The sequence below is a fragment of the Prionailurus bengalensis genome, chromosome C1 (genome assembly GCF_016509475.1).
Source record: "Prionailurus bengalensis isolate Pbe53 chromosome C1, Fcat_Pben_1.1_paternal_pri, whole genome shotgun sequence".
NCBI classification, from domain to species: Eukaryota; Metazoa; Chordata; class Mammalia; order Carnivora; family Felidae; genus Prionailurus; species Prionailurus bengalensis.
In genome coordinates, this window is record NC_057345.1 from 2,108,077 (window position 1) to 2,129,364 (window position 21,288).

General features: G+C 65.0%; 1 protein-coding gene across 1 annotated transcript in view; it reads left to right on the forward strand.

Moving 5' to 3' along the window:
• Positions 1-21,288, forward strand: part of TP73 (tumor protein p73) — a 60,720-nt gene that overhangs the window by 13,363 nt on the left and 26,069 nt on the right. Inside the window, exons 2-3 of the mRNA XM_043573613.1 lie at positions 6,186-6,280; positions 6,612-6,732. Of these exons, the coding sequence (XP_043429548.1) occupies positions 6,219-6,280; positions 6,612-6,732 (183 nt within the window). The 5' untranslated portion in view covers positions 6,186-6,218. The remainder of the gene's footprint in view (positions 1-6,185; positions 6,281-6,611; positions 6,733-21,288) is intronic.

Sequence of the window (21,288 nt, forward strand, 5' to 3'; positions counted from 1 at the left end):
AGGGGTGCCTGGCAGCCCCGCAGGTGAGAGGCAGTGTCTGGTCACCGGCACGGGGCTCCACGGCCACCCCCTCCTGGTGGTCCCCGAGGTGGAGGCTCTTCCAGAGAGCCAGGGACCGTGCCGGTCACCTGTGCAGACAGGGAGCAGCTGTCACCTCAGTGTGCCGAGCGAACGCTCCCGGGCTCTGGGGATGCAGCAGTGACCGAGCCCTGGGGGAGCTGACATCTAGAGGAGGAAGCAGGGGGCCGGTCCAAGCCGCCGGGCATTCCAAAGCTTCCTCCTGTGATGGGACACGGGTCTGTCTCAGCCTGCAGGCGCCTCGTTCCTGGAGAGACCAGGATGCGGGGCGGGGGTTCTGCTAACGAGTCGGGGACGGGCCAGTGACCATTGCTACCCCTGGGCCAGGGCCTGGCTTATGCCTCCACTGTCGCCTGCTCTGAGCGACCCCTGGCCGACTGCAACCCACGGCTGTTTCTCGAGCTCCCGGTGTGTCTGGATCACCCTGCAGGCTTCTTCCCACACACCGCAGGAAACAGCGGCTCAGAATGGGCAATACACCTGTCCAGCGTCACACAGCTGCCAAACAGCAGAGGTGGGCTGGCTGCGCGTGGACGGAGGGGGAGACGGAGCAGGGGTGTGGGGCAGTGCCGAGCTGCAGAGCAGGAAACGACGGGACAGGAGCCGTGTGCCTCGGCAGGACCTGCAGGTGTTGGGGGGGAAGGACTCCGGCAGATCTGCAGAGGGCAGGGGGGCCCTCGCCGCGGGTGGGGGCTTCGGGGTGCGGGGCAAAGAAAGGGCTGAGCAAGGGGCTTTCCAGGCAGGATGCTTGGTGTGCAGGTGGGGCTGCAGGCTGAGGAGGGTCGGGCCAGGTTGAGGGCAGGGGCCATGAGCAAGGTTGCTGGAGCCAGACTGCTGGGTAGGGCTCTCGGCCCCAACTAGCTGTGTGCCCTTGGACGGGTGCCCTCACCTCTCTGTGCGTGTTCCCACATTGGTAGTAAAATGAGCCGCAGATCTGCTGGTCTCACAGCCCCCCCCCCCCGCCTCGGGGATGCCGTGCTGGTTCGCGAGCCTTGGGTGTTTCCGGTTTAGTTCCTCTTCCAGGAGCTGGTCTGCGACAGCCCTTTCCCACGGGGCTGCTGGGGCATCGCCGATCAGCCGAGCCCTTCTCGCAGCCGAGGCCTGAACTCAGCCCCAGGAGGCTTGTGTCACCATTGTTTCCTTCTGGAAGTGCACAAAGCCCACGTGGTCAGAGGGCCTGTCTTACGTGGGTGCAAAGCCAACCCCTAGACTCAAAGCAAAACTTCTGGCAACCTGACTCACAGTTCTCTGGGCGGGCCCAGGTGCCAGGGGAAGGAGGCTGTGGGCCACGACGGAGGCCGGTGGCCGGGGTAAGAGGCTGGCAGATGAGAAGGGGCAGGGCCGGGCAGGGGGGGCTCCTGGGGTGGCTCCAGAGTCTCCCCCCACCCCCTTCGAGCGGGCCCCAGCCCAGGAGGGAGAGAGGGCGGCTTAATCGGGTACCTCCAGCTGTTTTCATATTTCACAAGTGCACCCTGGCCCAGGGTGGGGAAGCTAAATTTGTCCCTCCTTCCCAGGGCTTGGTCTCCCCCCAGTGTGGGCAGAGGGGTGGCAGGGAGTGGTCTCCGGGGGACATGAGGCCCCTAGTCATGCCCCCCTCCCTGGGCCCCGCGGGACCCCGTCTCTCCAGGGCGAGGATCTGGCCGGCCCTGTCCTGACCCAGCCTACCCTACCCTGCGTGGCAAGGTCAGCCCAGCTCTCCTGTGGCCACGTGGCCCGGGCCACAGGCAGGGGAGGGGGGCGAAGGTGGCTGCTGCCACTGCCCCCGGCTCCCTGAGGAGGGAGGCACTCCAGCCGGGTCCTCCAGCCAGGCCGCCCCCCACGAGGCCAGGGCCACCCTTGTTGCAGTGGGCGGCAGGAGCAACAGAGGCCTCTCGGCCCCAAGCGCCCTGAATGCCCTGAGCGTCCTGCTGGAATTCGGCGGGGCCGCCACCCAGGGAAGGGCGCCATTTCCCAGAGGGGTGGCCTGCCCGCTCCGTCCTCCCCTGACAGCTGCCTGAGCCCTCCACCCAGGTAGGGGGACTTCTGGGTGCCAGAACGTTCTCGGTGCCCTTGAATTGGGGCCACAGGGGTGACTAGAAGGGGTCCAGCCCAGGATGGCCCGGGTCCCCTCCTGCGACGGTCAGTCTGCTGCGTCAGTGTTTACTGGTGGGGGAAGGGGCCTCGTCACGGCCGTTGTGACAGAGCGGAGGAGACGAGTGTTTGTGAGTGGGGGTCAGGATGGAGCTCTTGGGCCTCGTTTCTTAGAACTGAAGGAAGTTGCCCCTCCTGGTGTGTGGGCACCCAGATGGCTGGGGGTGGGGGGTGCGGGCCCTGTGTCGGCCCTGTCTCGGGGCTCTATAGGCGGCTGGGACTGCCATTCCCACGCGTGGGGTGCCTCTGTTTGCGGGGGCCTCGCAGGGGCCCCAGTTTTTCAGATGTGGCGTTGGAGCCTGAGGCAGGCAGCGGGGACAGGCAAGCAACCCTCCCTGACTAGCAAGGCTGTCCTGTGGCCACACAGCCGAGGGGTGCTCCCCACCTGCCAGTGACGGGGCAGAATGAGGGGCATCCTGGCTAGGAGTCAGGGAGGACAGATGCTTCCTAAGGAGGCTGGGGTCTGGCCTGGCCTAGGAGGATACAGGTGGGGTGGGGGCCATGTGGGGACAGGACAGAGTCATAGATGGGCCACATGCAGATAGGGTGGGGGCCATAGAGGGGACCCGTGGGGACGGGGGGGGCCGTGGAGGAGACATGTGGGGACGGGGTGGGGGCCGTGGAGGGGACATGTGGGGACAGGTAGGGACAGAGAGGGGACAGGGTAGAGGTCAGGGAGGGGACACAGGGGACAAGGCAGGGGGCATGGAGGGGACAGGGTAGCAGGCAGGGAGGGGACACGCGGGGACTGGCTGTGACAGGTGGTGTGAACGCCCAGAGGCCCTGTCCAGGGCATGGCCAGCAGCACCTAGAAGCAGTGGTGTGGCCCGTGTCTCCCCTGCGCACTGACCTCTGGGCCTGTGGGTTCTCCGCTGTGAGGGGCTGCGTGTTCTGTGCAGTGTTGGGGAGCACCCCTGCCCCCGCTCCCAGAAGTGACTAAAAATGAAAATATCAGTAGATGCCAGGTCTCCCTGGTGAGAAAACCCGTGAGTCACATCGAGAGGCCGAAAGCGGGGAGGGTGGTGCCCCCGCTCGAGTGAGCTGGGGTTGAGGGCCCACCCCGCACGCCCTGCACCCAAAACCTGGATCCACCCACGTGGCCCCTGGATCCTCGAGGGCGCGGGCATTTCCCGTCGACACTTTACAACTCCGTTACCGCCCGAGAGCGTTTCTCACACCCCCCCCCCCCCCATATACATGTGGTTTTTTAAGATGATTTGCAGCGTTTGGGAGCAATTTCCATTAGGTCCGAGAGCCACGTTTCCGTGGTGGACGTGGTCCCAAATTTAAGGCGTGGGCCTTCGGGGGTCACCGGGGACCCTTTGCAGGGAGAGGTTTTGGAGTCGATTTCTTTCTCTCACCTCTGCTGTCCGTGGCCGAAATGCTGCCGTGGCGATAGGGAAGACCGTGCCCCTGCCCCTGCCCCTGCCCCGTCCCGTGGAGAGAGGAGCAGGGCCCACGGGGTCCTGGGAGGCCCCCCGGGGAGGGGCCTGCGTCTCTGCAGCCCCGATCCTCGCCCGACGTCACCAAATCCTCACACCCTGGCAGGCGCCCCGGCACCGACAGGGACCGGTCTGCAGCTCCGTGGGCTCATGGTCCAGGGGGCCTGGGGTCAGGGCCACCAGCTCTGGGGAGTTTCCCAGGGAAATTGGAAATCGTGGAGCACCGTGGCTTCCTGGCTCCAGCCCCATGCGTCCGCTGAGCAGGGCAGGGCAGGCTTCCGGACCTTCCTTTTGCCGGTGAAACACCTGAGCGGAAGTCACCGGGGAAGGCCAGTGGCCGTCCTCGGGGCGGACGCTGAAGGGCCCTCGGGACTGGGTGAGCGGGGCCTGGGGGATGCTCTCCCCGCCAGGGTCTGTCTCAGAGGCGTGGTGAACCCCGGGAGCTAAAAATGCAGGGTTCTGAGCCCCCTCCACGGGAGCCCCTTGGAGGAGGCTCAGTCTGTGCGTCTGTCTGCCATGGACACGCGGTGGGCGGAGTCCCACGACGCATGGTCCTTGGCGTCGGCCTCTCTCACTCAACACGACGTTCTCGAGGCCCGTGGCCGCTGCGGCGGCTGTCCACGCTTCCTTGTGCGGAGTAACACCGCGCTGTGTGGACGGACCGTGTCTATCCATTCATCTGTCCTGCACACTGGAGCCGCTGGCATCTTTTGGCTCCTGGGGTCAGTGCGGCCGTGAAGGGGGGCCTGCAGGGTCTTCCTGACCATTTCCTGGGTGCCGTCAGCCAAGCGGTTTCCATCTCTGGGCTTGGACGGTCCGTCTGCAAAACGAACAGAGTGGGTGAGTCGAGCCTCGTGTCGGCACGCACTACCCACACCACGAGGCCACTCCGGCCGGTCCCCGCTCCCCCGTGGGGAGCGGGCGAGGCGGGTTTCTGCCCAGCCTCGGCTGGGCGGCCGGCTCCGCAGCCAGGCAGCTGGCGCTGTTCTGCCTCCTACCAAACCCGCCCCATCCCGACCTCACCTCCGCTGGGCTTTGGACAGCTCAGCTCAGGGTGGGAGTGACCTCCCCAGAATAGGAGGCATGCAAGTCAGCACTGCCCAGCCTTGCTAAACCCCTTGTGGGGAGAGCGTGCGCCGGAGGCGTGCGTGCCGTCGGGGGTGACTAACTTAATCTTGAACTCTGAGGGGACCACTCCATCGTCCTTGTGCGTAGGGCTGTGCTGTACCACCTCAGCAGGTCACTGAATTTCTCTGAGCCCGTGGGAGATTTGGTTTGGGAGATTTCTAAGCTGCCTGCCTCGGGGCCATCCTGTTTGGCCGGCCTTCGCCCGGGGGCCTCCTTTCGCCAGGGCCCGGCCCCCGAGGCGGCCCCGCTGGCTCGTGCCACTGCTCCAGAGACCAGCGGCCCGGCACGTGGCGGTCCCGGGAGAGGGCCACAGACCTCCACCAGCGGCCGCCTACCTGGGGACATGGTGACAGATTGCGGGTGTGCCCTCCCTCCCCCAAAGGCTCTGGGCAGGTCTGGGCCTGCCCGCTTGGTCACTGCCAGGCAGACGGTGGCCAGGCTGATTCTCACGGCCCTCTGCCAAGGACCCGGAGGCAGGCCCGGGGAGGCACCACCTTGGCCCGGGTGGGGCAGCAGGCAGGGTGGGCTTTGGTGTCCCTGCCCCTCCCCGCAGGGGGACGGAGGACGGGGGCCCCAGCTGTGCCGGGCCTGGGCAAGGCCATGGCGGGGTGGGGGCTGGGTGTGGACGCTCTCAGGAGAGGAAGCTCTGGGGACAAAGGCCGGTGTGGCCGGGCATCTCCTGTGACAGGAGAGCACCATGCGGCGGTCCTGCTGCTGTGACAGCTTCACAGCCATGGCCTTGGGCTGCCTCATGGGGTCCGAGTTGCTTTTGTGTCCAGCCGGGGGTGGGGAGGACCCTGTCTCAGAGGCGGACGGCTGTCTCAACGTGCTGCAGCCTCGGGGCACAGCAGGACTCAAGCCTGGGGCTCTGCTCCAGCCTCTGGGCGTGCCCGGCACATGCCCTTCCCGAGAGGGAGTGGCCTGGGATCTGAGCCGTCCTCGTGTCCCGGAGCATCAGGATCCCCCAAACCCGGCTTGAGCCCCGAAGGCCAAACCCGGAGACACAGCTCAGAGCAATGGTGACCACACCCATCAGGGCCTTATTGCGGTCCAGGCACAGCCCACTGTATGCAGCACCTGTCTGTTCCCCAGCTCCCACGGGGCCCTGCGGCAGCCTCCCGAGAGGGTGCCGTGGTCACCCCCACCCCGTAGGTGGCAGCTCTGAGAAGCCCCTGCCGTGCCAGGCACCGCCCGGCCCCCCAACCTGGGTCTGGAGTCAGGCCCGCCCGTCTACAAAGCCGGACCCGGGCCCGGAAAGCGGAGGACGGACGGGGGGGTGCGAAGGGGTGCCCTGCCTTCGGCGGCGTCTGTGTCGGTGTCACGGGCCCTGCCTAGACCCCACGGATGCTGAAGGAGGGCGGGGGCCGGCCTTCCCAAGCACCCACTGTCCTTCTTCCCTCCTCGCAGAGCCAGCTGCCCTCCGGGCCGGGTGCGGGGAAGATGTCCCAGCCCACCGCCGCCGCCGATGAGGGGGCCACGTTCGAGCACCTGTGGAGATCCCTGTGAGTACCTCCTCCAGCCGCCCAGGGCCGGACTCGGGCAGGGCGAGGCTCGGGGGGCTTTCTCCTGGGGGTGCAGCGTCCAAAGTCTGGGCTCTTTCCTCCAGCCAGCACTCCTGGGCCAGGAGGGGTCCAGGGGACAGAGCTCACGTGTGGCCATGCACCCCGGGCACGGACACTAGCCCTGGTGAGGCCGGCAGAGGAGGGAGGGGGAGCAGAGGAGACAGGCGATGGGTTGAAGGGCTCCTCCTGCGGGCAGGACGGGTGTAGGCCTAGCGCACGAGCTCGGGGCCTGAGTGCCCCGGGGCTGACGGCTCTGTTCCCCTCTTCCCAGGGAACCAGACAGCACCTACTTTGACCTTCCCCAGCCAAGCCAGGGAAATAACGCGGTGGTGAGCGGCTCAGGGGCCAGCATGGATGTCTTGCACTTGCAGGGCATGACCACGCCCGTCATGGTGAGTGGGGCGGCTGTCTGCGGGGGTCTCAGGACGGGGGCGGTAAGTGTGGACTGTTCTGTCTTGGGAGCTTGCAGAACCGGGACACTGGTGCTCAGGAGTACAGCTTCCTCGGTAGGCTCGTGAGGACATTTCAGTTTCAAAATAGAAAACGTATCAGCTCATGAGACTGTTGATCCACGGGCAGGAATGGATTCAGGTATGGCTGGATCCAGGCGTAGGAATGGCTGGATTTAGGTGTTGCAACAGCCTCTGCGTCTCCTGCCCTGCTCTCTCCATGATGGTGCCAGGCTCCAGCAGCACCTCCACCCCCTCTCTGCCACCGAGGCCCGGACACCCTGCTGCGGTGTCTCAGGTCCTACCGCTCTTGCGTTCCTCTTGGCAAGAAGGCAGGGCTGTGCTAACTGGGTGGTGGCCGCGTCCCTGCTTCCTTCTCTGGCCGCCCGCTGCAAGGCACTGCCAGAAGGAGGTTGCAGAATGCAAGAAGGGGGTGTGAGGACCCCTGGCCCCCGGGGAGATCTAGTGATGCCTGCTGTCCCCACCACATGCCTGGTGGTTGCCAGCCCCCCCCCCCCCCAGGTTGCTACATACCCCCAGACGGCAGCGGTGCTGGTCCCTGGCCTCTCTGCGGCCAAGTGTCTGTCTCAGGGCACCAGCACCAGGCCGAGAGCCTGGGCCCAGGAAGGAGGCGGTGCTGGGAGCTCTAGAGGCCAGGAGGACCTGGCCCCCATTCCCTAAAGCCCCTGTCCAGAAGTTGGAGCCCCTCACCCCAACACACACCCGTCTGAGGCACCTTGAGCATCCGGCAGATAGCGAGGGCCGTGTGGGCTCCAGTGAGCGTGTGAACGAGCCACGGCGAGGCTGGGGTGGGGACAGGGGGCAGGAGGGTCCCCTGAGTCCTCTGTCGTGTCCGTCGAAGCCACTGGGCTGGCCACTGGCCCACATGCGACTTGGGCCGTCGCAGCCGGGGGGTCGGGGTACGGCAGGCAGGGGGCCCCCGTGACATCCGTTCCCCTGAGGAACCTTTCACGCTGGATCTGAGAAAGCTGACTGTCCGGCCCGGCCTCCTGCTCGGGGACGCCATCACAGTGAAGGCAGCCCGCCTGCCTTCCACACCTGTTTGTTCCCATTTTACAGGCGGGGAAACTGAGGCAGGTGCTGGCAAAGGGTGGGCCTCGATGGGCTGGGGCAGAGTCATCCTGGACCAGGACGCAAAAGCGCGAGCTCTGTCCTGTCCCCCCAGAACCTTCCCTGTTCTACCAGCTGCTCCCCAGGGGCCAAGGGTCCTGACCCCTCGCCTCCCAGGACCCCCTCCTGGACCTCAGTGTCCTCCCCAGCATCTCAGTAGGGCTGCCGTCGGCTGGCTGCGTCTGGGGCGCTCACCTGGGGGAGGCCCGCAGGCATCTCCCCACGAGCCGGTGCTGTGGCCGGACCAGCCCTTCTTTGTTTGACAACAGCAGGACCCGTGTCATTGCTCTCAGGGCTGGAGGGTTCGAGGCGGGCCCGGGCCACGCAGCCAGGTGGCAGGTGGAGAGAGAAAGAGACAGTGCAGACTGGAGGTTCTGCCTCTATGGGGGTGGGGGTGCGGGCCTGGGTTTCGTGGGCTCACTCTTTACTGGTGAATTTAAAATACAAAGGCAGATTTAAAGCTCAGGAAGGGGAAAGCAGGGTCACTCGATGGTCAGTTTCTAGATCACTCAGGGCTTTCTCAAAGGGGAGCTGCGTCGCAGGGGTGGCCTGGCCCTTCCTCCAGCTGGGCGGCTGGCCGCACGTTTATTCCAGGTGGCTGTCTGCTGAGTGGCCGCCTCGAGATCAAAAGCAGAACGACAGGTACTTCTGTCACAATAAAAAAGCTGACTGCTGGTGCTGGCTATGTCCACTGTGTGGAGGGCCGGGGCTCTAGGGACAGAGGACCCTTGAAGAGTGTCCTAAGGGGTCTGTCTCCTGAGTTTGGGAAGAGGCCAGCCTTGTCCTCGAGGGCAGAGGAGCCTGGAGACCCCAGCAGCGTCAGGAGCGGGAGTAGGGGTGGGGTCTGCTCCCCAACGGGCAGAGGCAGCAGCTCTGGGTTCCTGAGGGGTGGGGCACGCTCCCTCAGTCCCCCCGGGAGCATGCCAGGTGCTGAGCACGTCTGGGCTGGGAATGGAGGGCACATGCCTCCCACCAGCCGCGGGGGAGAGAGAGAGTGGCCTCCTACCCTGCAAAGGGCACCCCTGAACCAGCCAGGGAGGGACACACCTCTTAGTAAAAGTCACGCAGAAACACCTGTGTGCAAAACTCTGGCCACAGAGGCCGGGACTCCCTGACCACCTGGTCAGCCTCAGCCTCGTCCTGAGCCCTGCCTGGGCCAGTGGGAGCGGCGACTGGTCTGGGGCGGGCGCCATGCAGAGAGTTTGCCTTAGCCCCCCTTCACCCTCTCGTGGCCGACGCAGCCGGATGCACAGACGGAGGCAGCCCGGCAGCCAGGGCAGAGCCGGGTGCCTGGCCGCCTCGCCGAAGGGCCCCCCCGCTCCCCGCCCCGTGTGGCCAGGGCCCTGGAGCAGGTGCAGGAGGGAGCCCCCGGAGGACGCTCCACAGCGGCGGTGTGGCACGGCTCTCTCCCCACCCAGCCGCTCAAGGGGAGGCGGGGTAGCCCCAGCCTGGTGACCTTAGACAAGAGGCTTCCCAGGCCGGGCCTTGGAACCAGTGACCCCGCCTGGCCAGCGCTGCAGTTGTGACTCAGCATGAGGCAGGTGTAAAGGCTTACGCGCACTGCGCCCCCCACCGCTCCTGGGCGGGTGGCCTCAGTCATGGGGCTGGTCCGGCAACAAGGCAGAGCCTAGATGGGCACAGTCCTTGAGTGGGGGACATTGGTCCTCCAGGGTGGCGCTTTCCACCGTCCGGGGCCTTCTTCCCGCGGGACGGGCCGGTTCCTGAGCGGCATCCCCTCCACGGTCAGAAGAGAGGCCACTGCAGGCCCACGGGATGCCCTTACCCAGAGCTTCAGTGGCCAGTGGGGACAGACAGAGTGGATGGGGGCCCGCCTGAAGAGCCACTCTGTCCCAGGTTCAAGTTCCCCATGACTCTGAGCCTCAGTGTCCCTGCCTGGGGCGCTGAGGTGTCAGGTGTGGGCCCAGCAGGAGCTCCGCCCAGCCCTGTGGGAAGGACGGCTTCTTGTCCTTGGACCTCCCTCCCGCCACACGGGTCCGGCGGCAGTCGAGAGGACAGGGCCCCAACAGGCGGGCCTTGGAGGAGACCTGAGCACAGATTCTTGGGGAGGCAGTGAGCTCCCGAGGTCCCCACCACACCACATGCTGAGGTGACACAGAGGGAGGCCGCTGTGGGCATGGGGAACTCTGGGACGCATCCCATCCCTACCCCTTTTCTGCCAGGGGACGCACACGGGGCCTCAGTTTCCTTGTCTGTACATCGAGCTGGGGCGGCAAGGTCGAGGGTGGTGCGGGGCCTCAGGTGGCGTGTGACACAGCTAGGTGTGGGGTGGGGGCGGCAGGGGAAGGGCCCCGTGTCCAAGAGCGCTGTCCCCCCCGCCCTGGGGAGGACCCGACGCCCCTTGCCCAGGGGTCCCTGCGGGGGGGAGCCCTTGCCCTGGGTGGTGGCCCCGGGTTCTGGCCACATCCGCCTGCCGCACACGGCTTGCTCCCTGCCACAAGGAGCTGTAAGCTAGGCCTCCCGCATCCTGCAAGGGGAGAACGGAGAAAAGTCTATCGGATCCCTGGCGTCCCAGGGGCTCAGGAGGGCGGTGGGCTGGCATGGTGAGGGGGGCGGCCTTGTGAGGTCTGTACTGGCCCTGGAGGCCCCCCCCCACGGTCTGGGGGGGGGCGCAGACAGGATGAAGTCCTTCATTGTGAGCACTCCGGGTGTCCCAGGCAGGCAGTGGGAATCCTGACTCCCGCTGGACAGTGCTGGGCCTGTGTGTCTCCTCTGAGTCTGTGTCCCGGGGACAAAATGAAAGCCAGACTCTTGGGGGGGGGGGAGGGGCAACTTCTCAGCTCCGGTGATGCATGAAAGGGGGAGATGGCATGTGGCCAGCCTAGGCTGGAGGGCTCGCCTCCCTCCACCCCCTCCCAGCATCTCGCCCGGCAGAGTCCCCTCCCCCCTGCACCCCTTCCCGCCTCTCCTGGCGCCTCTTCTCTGGTGACAGCTGTTGTGGGCAGGTGGGCCACAGGGGTAAGAGCTGTGGCTGGCAGGGGTGGCTGATCCATGCTGGGGCCCCACCCCCACCTGCTGCACAGCCAGGCGGACACCCAGGGCTCGAGACCCCAGCAGTGACCCGGGGCAGGCCTTCCTGGCCTGGGGGTGCATTTCTCCCCAGGTGGGGAAGGGAGGACACAGCCCAGCGTGTCCTCCCGGGAGGTGTTCCCAGGAAGCCGAGCTAGCCCACAGAAGGGGGCAGGTGCGCAGACGGAGGGGAAGGACGCCCCCTCCTCAAAGGGTCTGCAGCTCGAGGTCAGCTCCAGGACCCCAGCCCGCCTGCCCTCTGTAGTGAGCCCCGAGCAGCCCTTCCTTTCACAGGCTGTGGTGGGGACTCCTCTGGGGTGCATGGAGCTGAGTCCCAGCCAGTCGCCAGGTCATGGAGCCAGCTCCGTGGCATCCTCCGTGGGGTGAGCAGAGCCATCCTCCCGTGGGTGCTCAGGAAGGGGTATGAGGAGTGTGGCCCTGGGCTGGCACGTCGCTGGTGCCCTTCCTGCGCCCGTGGGAGGGGGAAGAAATATCCCACCTCCCTCTGCTGCCACGAGCCTGCGGAAGTGGTCGGTGGGGTGGAACCTCCAGTGAGTTAGAATGAGGACAGCAGGTGCCAAGGCCCAGTGGGGCTGCCTGGGAGGCCACCTGGAGGAAGCAGCTGAGGACCAAGCGAGGAGGGGGCACAGTTCTGAGGACAGAGTCCCCCAATGCCCTGTCCCTGCCCCCTGGGTGGCCAAGACTTAGGACACGTGTGCAGGAAGTGGGTGCTGCTCAGGAAAGATGCTGGAGTCAGGCACGTCTGCATATGGTGTCTTGCTCTCAGTCGCTCTAGGACCCCAGCCTGGCCCAGCTCACGGTGCGGGGGACAGTGCTGGTCCTCAGGCCCCAGGTGCCCAGAGCCTCCTCTGTGCCGCCCCTGCGGCCTGGGTGGGGCACGGACCCTCTGCCTCTGCTTCCGTCAGCGGTCGAGAGAAGATGCCTTCCCGACCTGATGCCCTCCCTCTGGAGAGCATGCTGTCCAGGGCTTACGTGTGGCTGGCTTCCCCTGGACCCAGCCTGTGTTCCCCGGCCATCCCAGTGGCCCGAGCGGCCCCACCCTCACCACACACTTGGTGGCCTAAAACAGCACTCGTGTGTTTCCTCATAGTGTCCGTGGGTCAGGAGTCCCGTGGGTGTCCCCTGGGTCCCCTGCTCAGGGTGTCAGCCAGGCGTGCAGTCTTGTCTGGCCCAGGGACCCCTTCAGCTCCCTGGCTGTTGGCAGAGTTCAGTCCCTTGTGGCTGTCAAACTGGGGCCCCTGCCTCCTTGCTGGCTGTTCCGAGGGACACTTTTCTCAGCTCCTGGGGGCTGCCTGCCATCTCCTGCCACGTGGTGCCTCTACAGCCTGGAGGTGTGCTCCTTGAGGCCATTTCGAGGACGTCTCCCTGACCTCTTTGAAGGGCTCGCCTGATTAGGCCTGGCCCACCTGTATACTCTCCCTTCTGATCAGCTCAGAGTTGACTGGGTTTGGAACCTAATCACAGGGGCTGTCATCACATCTACGGTGCCTCTCCAGGACAGGGGGCATTCAGGGCACAGACCTGGAGTGGGAGTCTTGGGGCCACCTGAAGATTGAGTTCCCACACGTGGGTCCCCTGTGTGCCAACCTGTGCCCATTCCTGGGGTCTCTCACCTCAAATTCTTCTTTCCTCTCCTCTCCCCTTTGGGCTTTTACAAACCCAGCATGATTAAGAAGGCAGCCGACCTCCCCCAAGCCAGCTGCCCTGCATGGAGTCCCAGCTGGAGGTGTTGCCCTCAAGGGGGGTGGCGGGGGACACCAGCTGTGAGAGGTTGGGGTTTGAACCCTCCTCCTCTTCCCCTACCTGGCTCTGTGTCCCTCCATTCCGCCCTCCTGCCCAGCCCACCAGGCGCCTCCACCTCCAGCCTCCCTCCCTGAAGAACGGGCCCCCCAAGGGCAGCGGGCTCCCCACCCCAGGCCTTCCCATCTTCCAGCCAGAGCTCCCAACTGGGCCCCCTGCTTTCCTCCCTTGTCTCATTGTGAGCCGGGAGCTGACAGCCTCAGGCCACAGGAGTGAGTGAGTGAGTCCCGGCCAGCCTGCAGAGCAGTGTCTCTGGTGCAGGCCCCAGGGCCCCCCCATGGGCTCTCCCTCCCCATCTGCCCAGCCTGCAGAGCAGTGTCTCTGGTGCAGGCCCCAGGGCCCCCCCATGGGCTCTCCCTCCCCATCTGCCGGAGGAGCCCGGGGGCTGGGCTGGGCCTTGGGTGGAGCCTGCCTCTGCCCTGAGCCCCCCAGGAGGCTGGGAATGGCTGTGGACGCGACAAGAATGGGCTGGCGGACAAGGGTCTCGAGGACGTCTTTCCAGCACCTCAGTGGTCTTGGGGGGTGGGCGGGGCTTGGAAACTTGAGGGTGGCCCGTCCGATTTCACATGATTTATATGTAACTGTATAACTGAAGTCCTGCCTGCTTCTAGGGAGGGCTCCGGCCTCTACCCCAAAGGCAACGTTGAGCCACAGATGGTTACGTTGCGTTGGAGATTCAGACTCCAGAAAGGGGGTAGTGGCGGCCCCCTCGGAGCCCCCGGCTAGGCGGGCCACCGTTATGCGGCGCCTGGAAGCCAGCATGCAGTCCCCCTCCTGGGCCACATCCCTGTTTCCAGGGGCTCAGCACCGGTGGGGACAAGGCCAGCGTCAGCCTCGGCAGGGCTGGGGCATCGGGACTCTGGTCCTCCGGCTCGATCTGCTGCTTTGGACCGCGCCTAGGCTGCTCGCTCTCGTAGCAAGGCTCCCTGCGGGTACCGGGGGGGAGCAGTCTCCTGGGGTGCCTCTCCTCTCTGTTCAGCCCTGCGGGGTGGCCCCGGTGGACCACACGCTCCCGAGGCAGGAGGATTTGCTCCGCCCAGGATGCCAGGGCTACGGCACCACGTCTTGGCTCTGGGGTGGCTTGGCCCCATCTATCTGGGTCTCAAGGGCCCGGGCTGGCCCCCTCACGCTCAGGGGTGCAGGCCTGTGGCCGCCGAGCCTCCCAGGGGCGGTGTCTTGGGGGGAGCCGGCTGTGGCTTAATTGCGGAGCGGGCCGGTGGCCCGGCGTGCCGCCCCTCCCCGCGCGCCTCCGTGGTGCGGTCCAGCACAGCAGTGGGCAAGCTGAGGCCTGCCTGGACTTTGATGAATAGGCATGAGGAATAAGGGGTGGGCCACCGGTTTTGTTGTTAGATGCAGCCGGTTGACAGAACTGGGGAGATGAGGAGAAGGAAAATGCCCACAGATAGCCCACATGTCCCAGGGCATCCTCCGCCCCCCTAGCCACGGCGTCCCTCCGCCTGGGCCCACCCCGCCGGGCGGCCACCACTCTCCGCCTCGCCCCCCGGCCACCCAGACCCATGCCTCGTCCCGCGGCACGCCAGCTCCCCGGCGTGTGCGGACCCCCGCGTGCCCACCATGCTGTATGTCAGTGACCCCGCGCAGCATTTTGCCACGGTAGGTGTGCCGCATCTCTCCGGAACCGCATCTCCATCCTCCTGGGGGAGCCTCGGTGGGGCTTTTGCCGTGATGGGGCTTAGGAAGTGCGTTCTCTCGTCTGTGTCCTGCTCAGGCATCCGGTGCTGGCTGGGTGCCGCGATCCAGGGTAAGCTGAGGCAGGCAGGATGCACCGAGGGGCTGGCGCAGGTCCTGGGCAGAGAAGCAGATGCCTGCCCATCCTGGAGAAGTTTTGGGACCAGTGCCCACTGGCCGGACAGGACCAACAGCCAGGGAGAGGAGGGCGGGTCATGTCTGGTCGGGGCTAGGCGGTTGCCTTGAGTTGTGGGGCTTTCCGCTGCTTCCCGGCTTTGGGCTGGCAGCTCGGTCCTGCCCGCACCTGCTCTCCGGTCAACAGCATCCTCTCCTGGGAATCTGCTCGCTAGGCTGGCTTGGTGTGGTCTGAGATCGAGGTCAAGGACTTGTGGCAAACCGGCCTCAGGGTGTCCGTCTCATGGCAGGGTAGCAGCCTGGCAGAGGGAGGGGAGGGGTGGCAGTGTTTGCTGGGCCCCTGCCGTCTGGGCCCTGGGGACCCGGGCTCATTTCCAGACTTGCCAGGTCCCCGGGGGCCAGCAGGTACCAGGCTGCTAATTGAGCAGGTGGAGGCTGGGGCCGTCTTTCCTGCCAGGGATGCAGGTATAGTGGGGGCCGTTGGGACCTGTGGGAGACCCGGCGGCTGGCAGAGGCCAGGAGCCTGAGCCACAGAGACCTGGGGGTGCGGCAGCCTCTGGAGACGCGAAGGTTCTGGGCAGTGTGCGTGAATGCACGGGTGTGCTTGTGTGCGAGAGAGCGTGTGTGCGCGTGTATTGTGTGCATTGTGGGTTTGGGATGAGCATGTGTGTGTGCCTGTGCGCGTATGTCCCCAGCAAGGTCGGGGGTGGGGGGAGTGACAGTGTGTGGCCCAGGGGAGCTATCTGCCTGCCGCCGGGGCACCTGGTTGTCACGCGCACAACCCAAGGCAGAAGCCAGAAGCCCGCGGGGCCCCTGGAGGACAGTGTCCCTGCACAGTCAGCGGAGAAGCCTGGACACGTGGGGACCTTTTCTCTCCAGTCAAGTGGCCCCTGCAGTGCAAATGTCAGGCAGGGTTGAGCGTGGCTGCTGCGTGGCATCTTCCCTGGGGCGCAGGGGTGAGGGGTGCAGGGTCCTCCCGTGGACGGTGGACGGAGCATCTACATTGCTGCTGCGGCCCACACCCTGCTCGGTTCTGTGTAGACGAGGACGAGTCTGTCCGCAAGGCTGGTGCGTTTGTGCCCCGGGGGCAGGTGGGGTCGCCCTCTTCTTCCCCTGGGGAGGAGGGGGGGCTGGGTCACTGATTTGTAAATGTGTCTGTTTCCTGTTTCTGTCCCAGGAGACAGAAACTTCCTGCTGCTGCAAACCTCAGGAAAGAGGAAGTGAGATTTGGCCCAAAGCACCTGAAACCCCAAAACCAACAAACAGGGTTGTCCCGAGCTCACATTGTCACGTCCCTTGTCGCTGGGAGCCCTTTGGGGCCGCAGGGTGCTGTGCCACAAGCAGCACGGGGTCTCCCGTGTGGCCCCGCCCTTGTCTGTGAGCAGGATGCGCCCTGATGCTCGGCTTCGGTCAGGCCTGCGCCCGGGTCTGCTCAGGGGCTGCTCGGGGGCTGGGGCATCCTCTCTCGCTGCTGTCTTGTACTCAGGGTTTGCCTCCGCACCGTCCCTCTCCGTCGAAGGCTGAGCGACCCCTTTCGTGGCTCCCACTTACTGGGGGCGTTTGGCCGACACCGGGGCGGGGTGTCCGTCAGGCAGGGTAGCAGCCTGGCAGGGGGGCTGCTTCTCCCACCGTGGCGGGCCACCTGCCCCCGACCCAGGAGGGAGCCGAGGGCACGGACGGTCCCTTCTCACCTGAGACCACACTGGAGATGGTTCGGAGCAGGCACCTGGGGCCGACTTTTCCGTGTTGATCTCTGTGATCTCCCCTTCACTATCCTCTCGGGCTGTTTCACTATTTAGCAAAAGCTTTAGAGCCTCAAGAGACAAGCAGGGTCAATGTTAGACCCCGTGGCTCTTTTCAGGCCTGTCTGTTGACCAGGGCCCAGGACTGTCTGGGCTGCAGAGTTATCGTTTTCTTGTTGTTAAGCATACTTGAGAGGCAGAGAGACAGAACGTGAGCAGGGGAGGGGCAGAGAGAGAGGGAGACACAGAATCTGAAACGGGCTCCAGGCTCCGAGCTGTCAGCACAGAGCCCGACGGGGGCTCGAACCCACGAACCGTGAGATCATGACCTGAGCCGAAGTCGGACACTCAACCGACTAGGCGCCCCTGCAGGGTCATGTGGAGCTGGGTCATCAGCGTCTGGCCGGTTCCCGCTGTCCGCCAGTCTGGTGGGCACCGGCAGGTGTGTGTGTGTGAACGCCCGTGCCCACGGTCCTGGCTCAGCACTTTCCACCCGCTGTCCAACGAGGATCCGGTCACTCTGTTCCTGCAGACAGTGCAGCCTCTGGGCGGGAAGGGCCCCAGGTAGGAAAAGCCAATCCGTGCATCAGGAACTATGTCCTAAGCGCCTCCTGTATCCCAGGCACACGGAGGGAGGGAGGGACGAGATCCCACAAGGCTTCTAGAAGGGGCCCCTGCTGCAGTGCTTGGAGGAGACCACAGGAGGGCAGGGCCGAGGCTGGGAGCCCGAAGCCGCTGGAGGATCCTGCGGAGGGATGGTACCTAGGGCCAGGCAGGAGCAGGGGAGGCGGTGAGCACCTGAGTCCTGGATGAGATTTGCTGGTGGGCTGGGGGGTGGGGACGGCGAGCACAACCCAGGTTGGACCCGGGAAGCTGGGTGAAGGGAGTCGCCCCGTTTATTCAGATGGGATACGGCAGGAGGGGGATTGGGGGTGAAAAGTGTGAACTCAGCTTTGCTTCGTGAGCCACTCATCAGCTGTGGGGGAGGGGACGGCGGGCCGAGACACCCCCCCCCCACCCCCCACAGCACAGAGCCTGCTGGAACACCTGGGGGCAGGTGTCGGGGAAAATGACAGTGAGGAGGGTCCTGGCATGGGAGGGGGCTGCACGGATGGAGAATGACCACATCCGAGATAAGCAGCGACAGAGAGGGGCAGCCTGGGAGCCAGGAGGGGGGGCCTTGGGGGACAGGAAGGGGCGGGGCCTCTGGGGACCTGGACCCGGCAGGAGGGGTTCCAGTGGCTGGGAGAGGACAGGGCTGGAGTGGCCAGGGGTCTGGGCTGCAGAATGGGGCAGCAGCCACAAGGTGTCCTTTCCGACCCGGTTCAGAGCCGCTGGGGTCCGGGCAGGCAGGGATTGACTGTTCCGGAAGGGGAATACAGGAGCCTGCCTCAGTGGAGGTGAGGGATGGCCCCACTCACCAGGCCCGCTGAGCTGCCCCGCCGGTGGCCAGTCGGCCAGTCGGGTCTCTGCTAGTGGAAAATCCCTTCTTCCCTTGCTTGTGGCCAAAACGCGGGAGCTATTCTGCAACAGCCAACGTCCCGTTCATTCGGAGCCCCCGACGTGAGCTCTGAGTGTGCCAGCCCCTGCACTGCCCCACGACCGGTATCACGCCTTTGACTCGGGAGCCAGAGGGTCCCTGGGCTGAACCACTCCCCCGCCTGCCATCAGCCCTTCCTCTGGCCGCAGGTGCTCTGCCCTCTGATCTCCAGCCTGGAAGCTTCCCTGCGCCCTGCCCATCTTTCACTTCTGGTGGGCTTCGCTAATCCTTCTCATGGGAAACCCCCAGCCCCCACCCCGTGAGCTGTGTGTTCAGCCTGTTGTGAAGTCCTGAGCCCCCTACACACTCAGCGGCTGGTTTGCCGGCTGCCATGGCCGCACGTGAGCACCAGCTCCCGCAGGGCATGGGCCGCGTCTGCGTAGTGCCGCCATCCCCCAGCACCCGGGAGACCCTCACCCGCCAGGAAGCTTGTCAGGCTCAGAGCCGGCAGGAGGGCCTGGGGTTGGCCGGCCTGTCCGCCCCGGAGCCGTGAACTGGGGAGGTGATGGCTGCTTCTCCATCCCCGAGTATTGGCCGTCGAAGTGACCACCCCCCTCCCCCCACCAGAGTCCCGCCTCCTTCACTGTGCTTGTCGCTGAGGAGACCAGGGGCCGCTCAGTGAGGTGCTGTGCAGGCAGGACCTGATAAGCGCCTGCGGATAGACAGACGGACAAGGGAGACGTGGGCGAAGGAAGTCAGGGCAGACACCTGGGTCAGTGTCAGGCTCTGGGAAGGCTGACTGTCCCCCGTGGGGCTCAGGGGCGAGGGGTCCCCCACTTGCTGCACCCCACCTTTGCTCCAGGCCCCGGGCACCCTGGAAGGGGCTGTTTTCTGGGGGCTCAGTAAAGTCTGTGCATCCGTGGGCCTCCGGCCTGTTCACCGGGGGCCCCGCAGAGGCTGGTAGGGAGTCGCACGGGGACCCTGCGCGGCTCGGGCTCCAGGCCGCCGCCCCGGCTGTCTCAGCAGCGCTGTCTGCAGGCAGAGGCGAGCAGGGCCATCCTGCAGACACACGCCTCGGCAGCTGCAGGAACGGGCTGCTGGGGGCACGTTTCTCCAGCGCGAGGTGTGGAAAGTTCCACACGGCCCTGGCGTAGGATTGGACGAGGAGAGTGCGCGCATACTTTCAGGAGGGGAGGGCGCCTCCCCCAGCACGAGTACGGTCTTGTTGGCATTTCCACCCATTTACTCAGACTCCGGGAGATGCTGTGGGAAACACCGCGGGTGGAGGTCTTGCTCCGAGGGGGATGGGTTCTCTCCCCCTGAAGCCCGGACGGCATGCCAGCCACTCACCTCTGGGTGAGGCCGCACCCAAGCCCAGACATGCCTGCCAGAGAAGACCAGGGGGCTCGGAGTTTCGTGCCCTATGAAACCTTTGGTATCAGTGTTCTGCGGAGAGCCGGGGACGCTGGGGTCAGAGCAGAAGCCCGCTGGGGGTGGGAGGGAGCCCCCCAAGGCAGAGCCCTCTGAGATCCATGGGGTGCCCGCCTGCCCACCCCCGGAGCCCCCAGCAGGGGCAAAGGGGCCGCAGAGCTGGGACCCCGTCTCCCCCACTCCGCACACCCTGCCCCAACCGTGCAGGAGAGAATGATGCTCGCACCCCCGCCTTGCCCCGGCCCAGGCGGTGCTGCGTCCCAGGAGTGGGGAGCGCTGAGCTGGCCTCACCCCAGGAGGTGACATCCGAGGGGGAGTCAGGGGAGCCTCCTGAGCGGAGGTCTGGGGAGGACATCCGGGCAGAGGGCCCGGTAAAGACCCTTGTATCCACCTCTCCAGTCAGATCCACTGTGGTCCCATGAGGAAGCCACGGCCGACACCGTTCACCCGTTTTCCACAAAGACGGGGGCCACGCAGCCGGACGGTGACGTGGTTCCCACCCCGGGGCCGCCAACCTGGGAAAGGACCCATTGCTGTGTCTTACTGTTGGGCTCAGCTCCTGGCTGGAGGGGCAGCCGGGCCAGGATGCTTCCTGGGGGAGGTGGCTCTGAGGTTGGAGGCTGGAGGGCAGAACCTGGCCAAAGGGATGGGGAAGGGGCCAGGGAAGCCAGGGCGGCTGTCTGCCAAAGGCCGACTATTCCTCCGGACTGTTCCCCTGCGGCCGTGAAGGGAGACGTGTTTGCCGGGCCCTCGGGCAGCACGGGATGCACGCGGTGCCTCAGGCGTGGGGAGCAGTGGACACGGCAGGCGGGGCGGGGCGCCGGGACCCAGCAAGGCATGCTGGGGAGGGCAGGAGGCAAGGAGGGAGGAGAGAGGAACCCGTGAAGCCTCAGGCCAGGTGCATCGCCGCCTTCCACGTCTGGGAAGGTCACGGGCGGACTTTGTGACGAGTTGCATTTGGACCTCTCGGCTTTCTTTGGAAGTGCTTGGGAAATGTCCTCACTCCCCGTGGTCAGGAGCCTCAGGGGGCAGATAGAGGACCCTGATAGGACCGGCTCTGCAGCCTCGCCTCCCCTTCTGGACACTCGGGTTCCCCCAAGTGACACCCAGGAGGCCGGCCGGGGTCACAGAGCAGAGATACAGGCAGCTGACTTCACTTGCTGCTCCCGGTTCAGAGCAGCCTCGGCCGGAAACGCAGCGAGGGAAGTGGGCTTTAGTGTCCAGAAAGAATTTCCTGAGGGTCAAGGGTACACGATGCTGGACGAGCTTATCCAGGTCAGCTGTGGAAGCTCTTTGCTGCAGGTTTTTCAAGAGGCGTGAATAGATAGTCAGAGCTGAGCTTTGGATAGCATAGCTTGGAACAGCTCAGTCCTGTTGGCTGTGTTTTGTTTTTTACTAAATGCAGCGCAATACTGAAATGTATTTCCTCTTCCTTATGATTGAAAAAAAAAAAAGCTTTTCAAGTTATTTATTTATTTTGAGAGAGACAGAGACAGCGCGAGTGGGGAAGTTCCAGAGAGAGAGGGAGAGAGAGAATCCCTGGCAGGCTCTGTGCTGAACTCACTAGACCGTGAGATCCTGACCCGAGCTGAAATCAAGAGTCAGGTGCTTAACCGACTGAGCCACCCAGGCGCCCCTCCTTATGATTTTCTTAATAAAATTTTCTTTTCCCTGGCTTACTTCATAGTAAGAACATGGTATATGACCCATGTGGCTTACAAAATCTGTGTTACGTGACTTTATGGTATCGGTAAGGTTTCTGGTCAACAGTAGGTTAGTAGTAAAAAGTCATACTTGCATTTTTGACTGTATGGGGTATCGGTGCCCCTAAGCCTATGTTGGTCAAGTGTTTCGGGGTTAAGCTGTGTTTCGGGGTTAAAGCCAGAGGAAAATGGACACCCATGAGGTACGCACCCACAAGGGTGTGGGTCATGGTGTTTGTCACACTACCCAGAAAAGCGGGAGAGAAAGCCCCAGAACACACAGGCAGGTGAAAAGAGCCAGGGAAGCTCCTAAGAGGAGGTGAGCCTTGAAAGGCTTTTC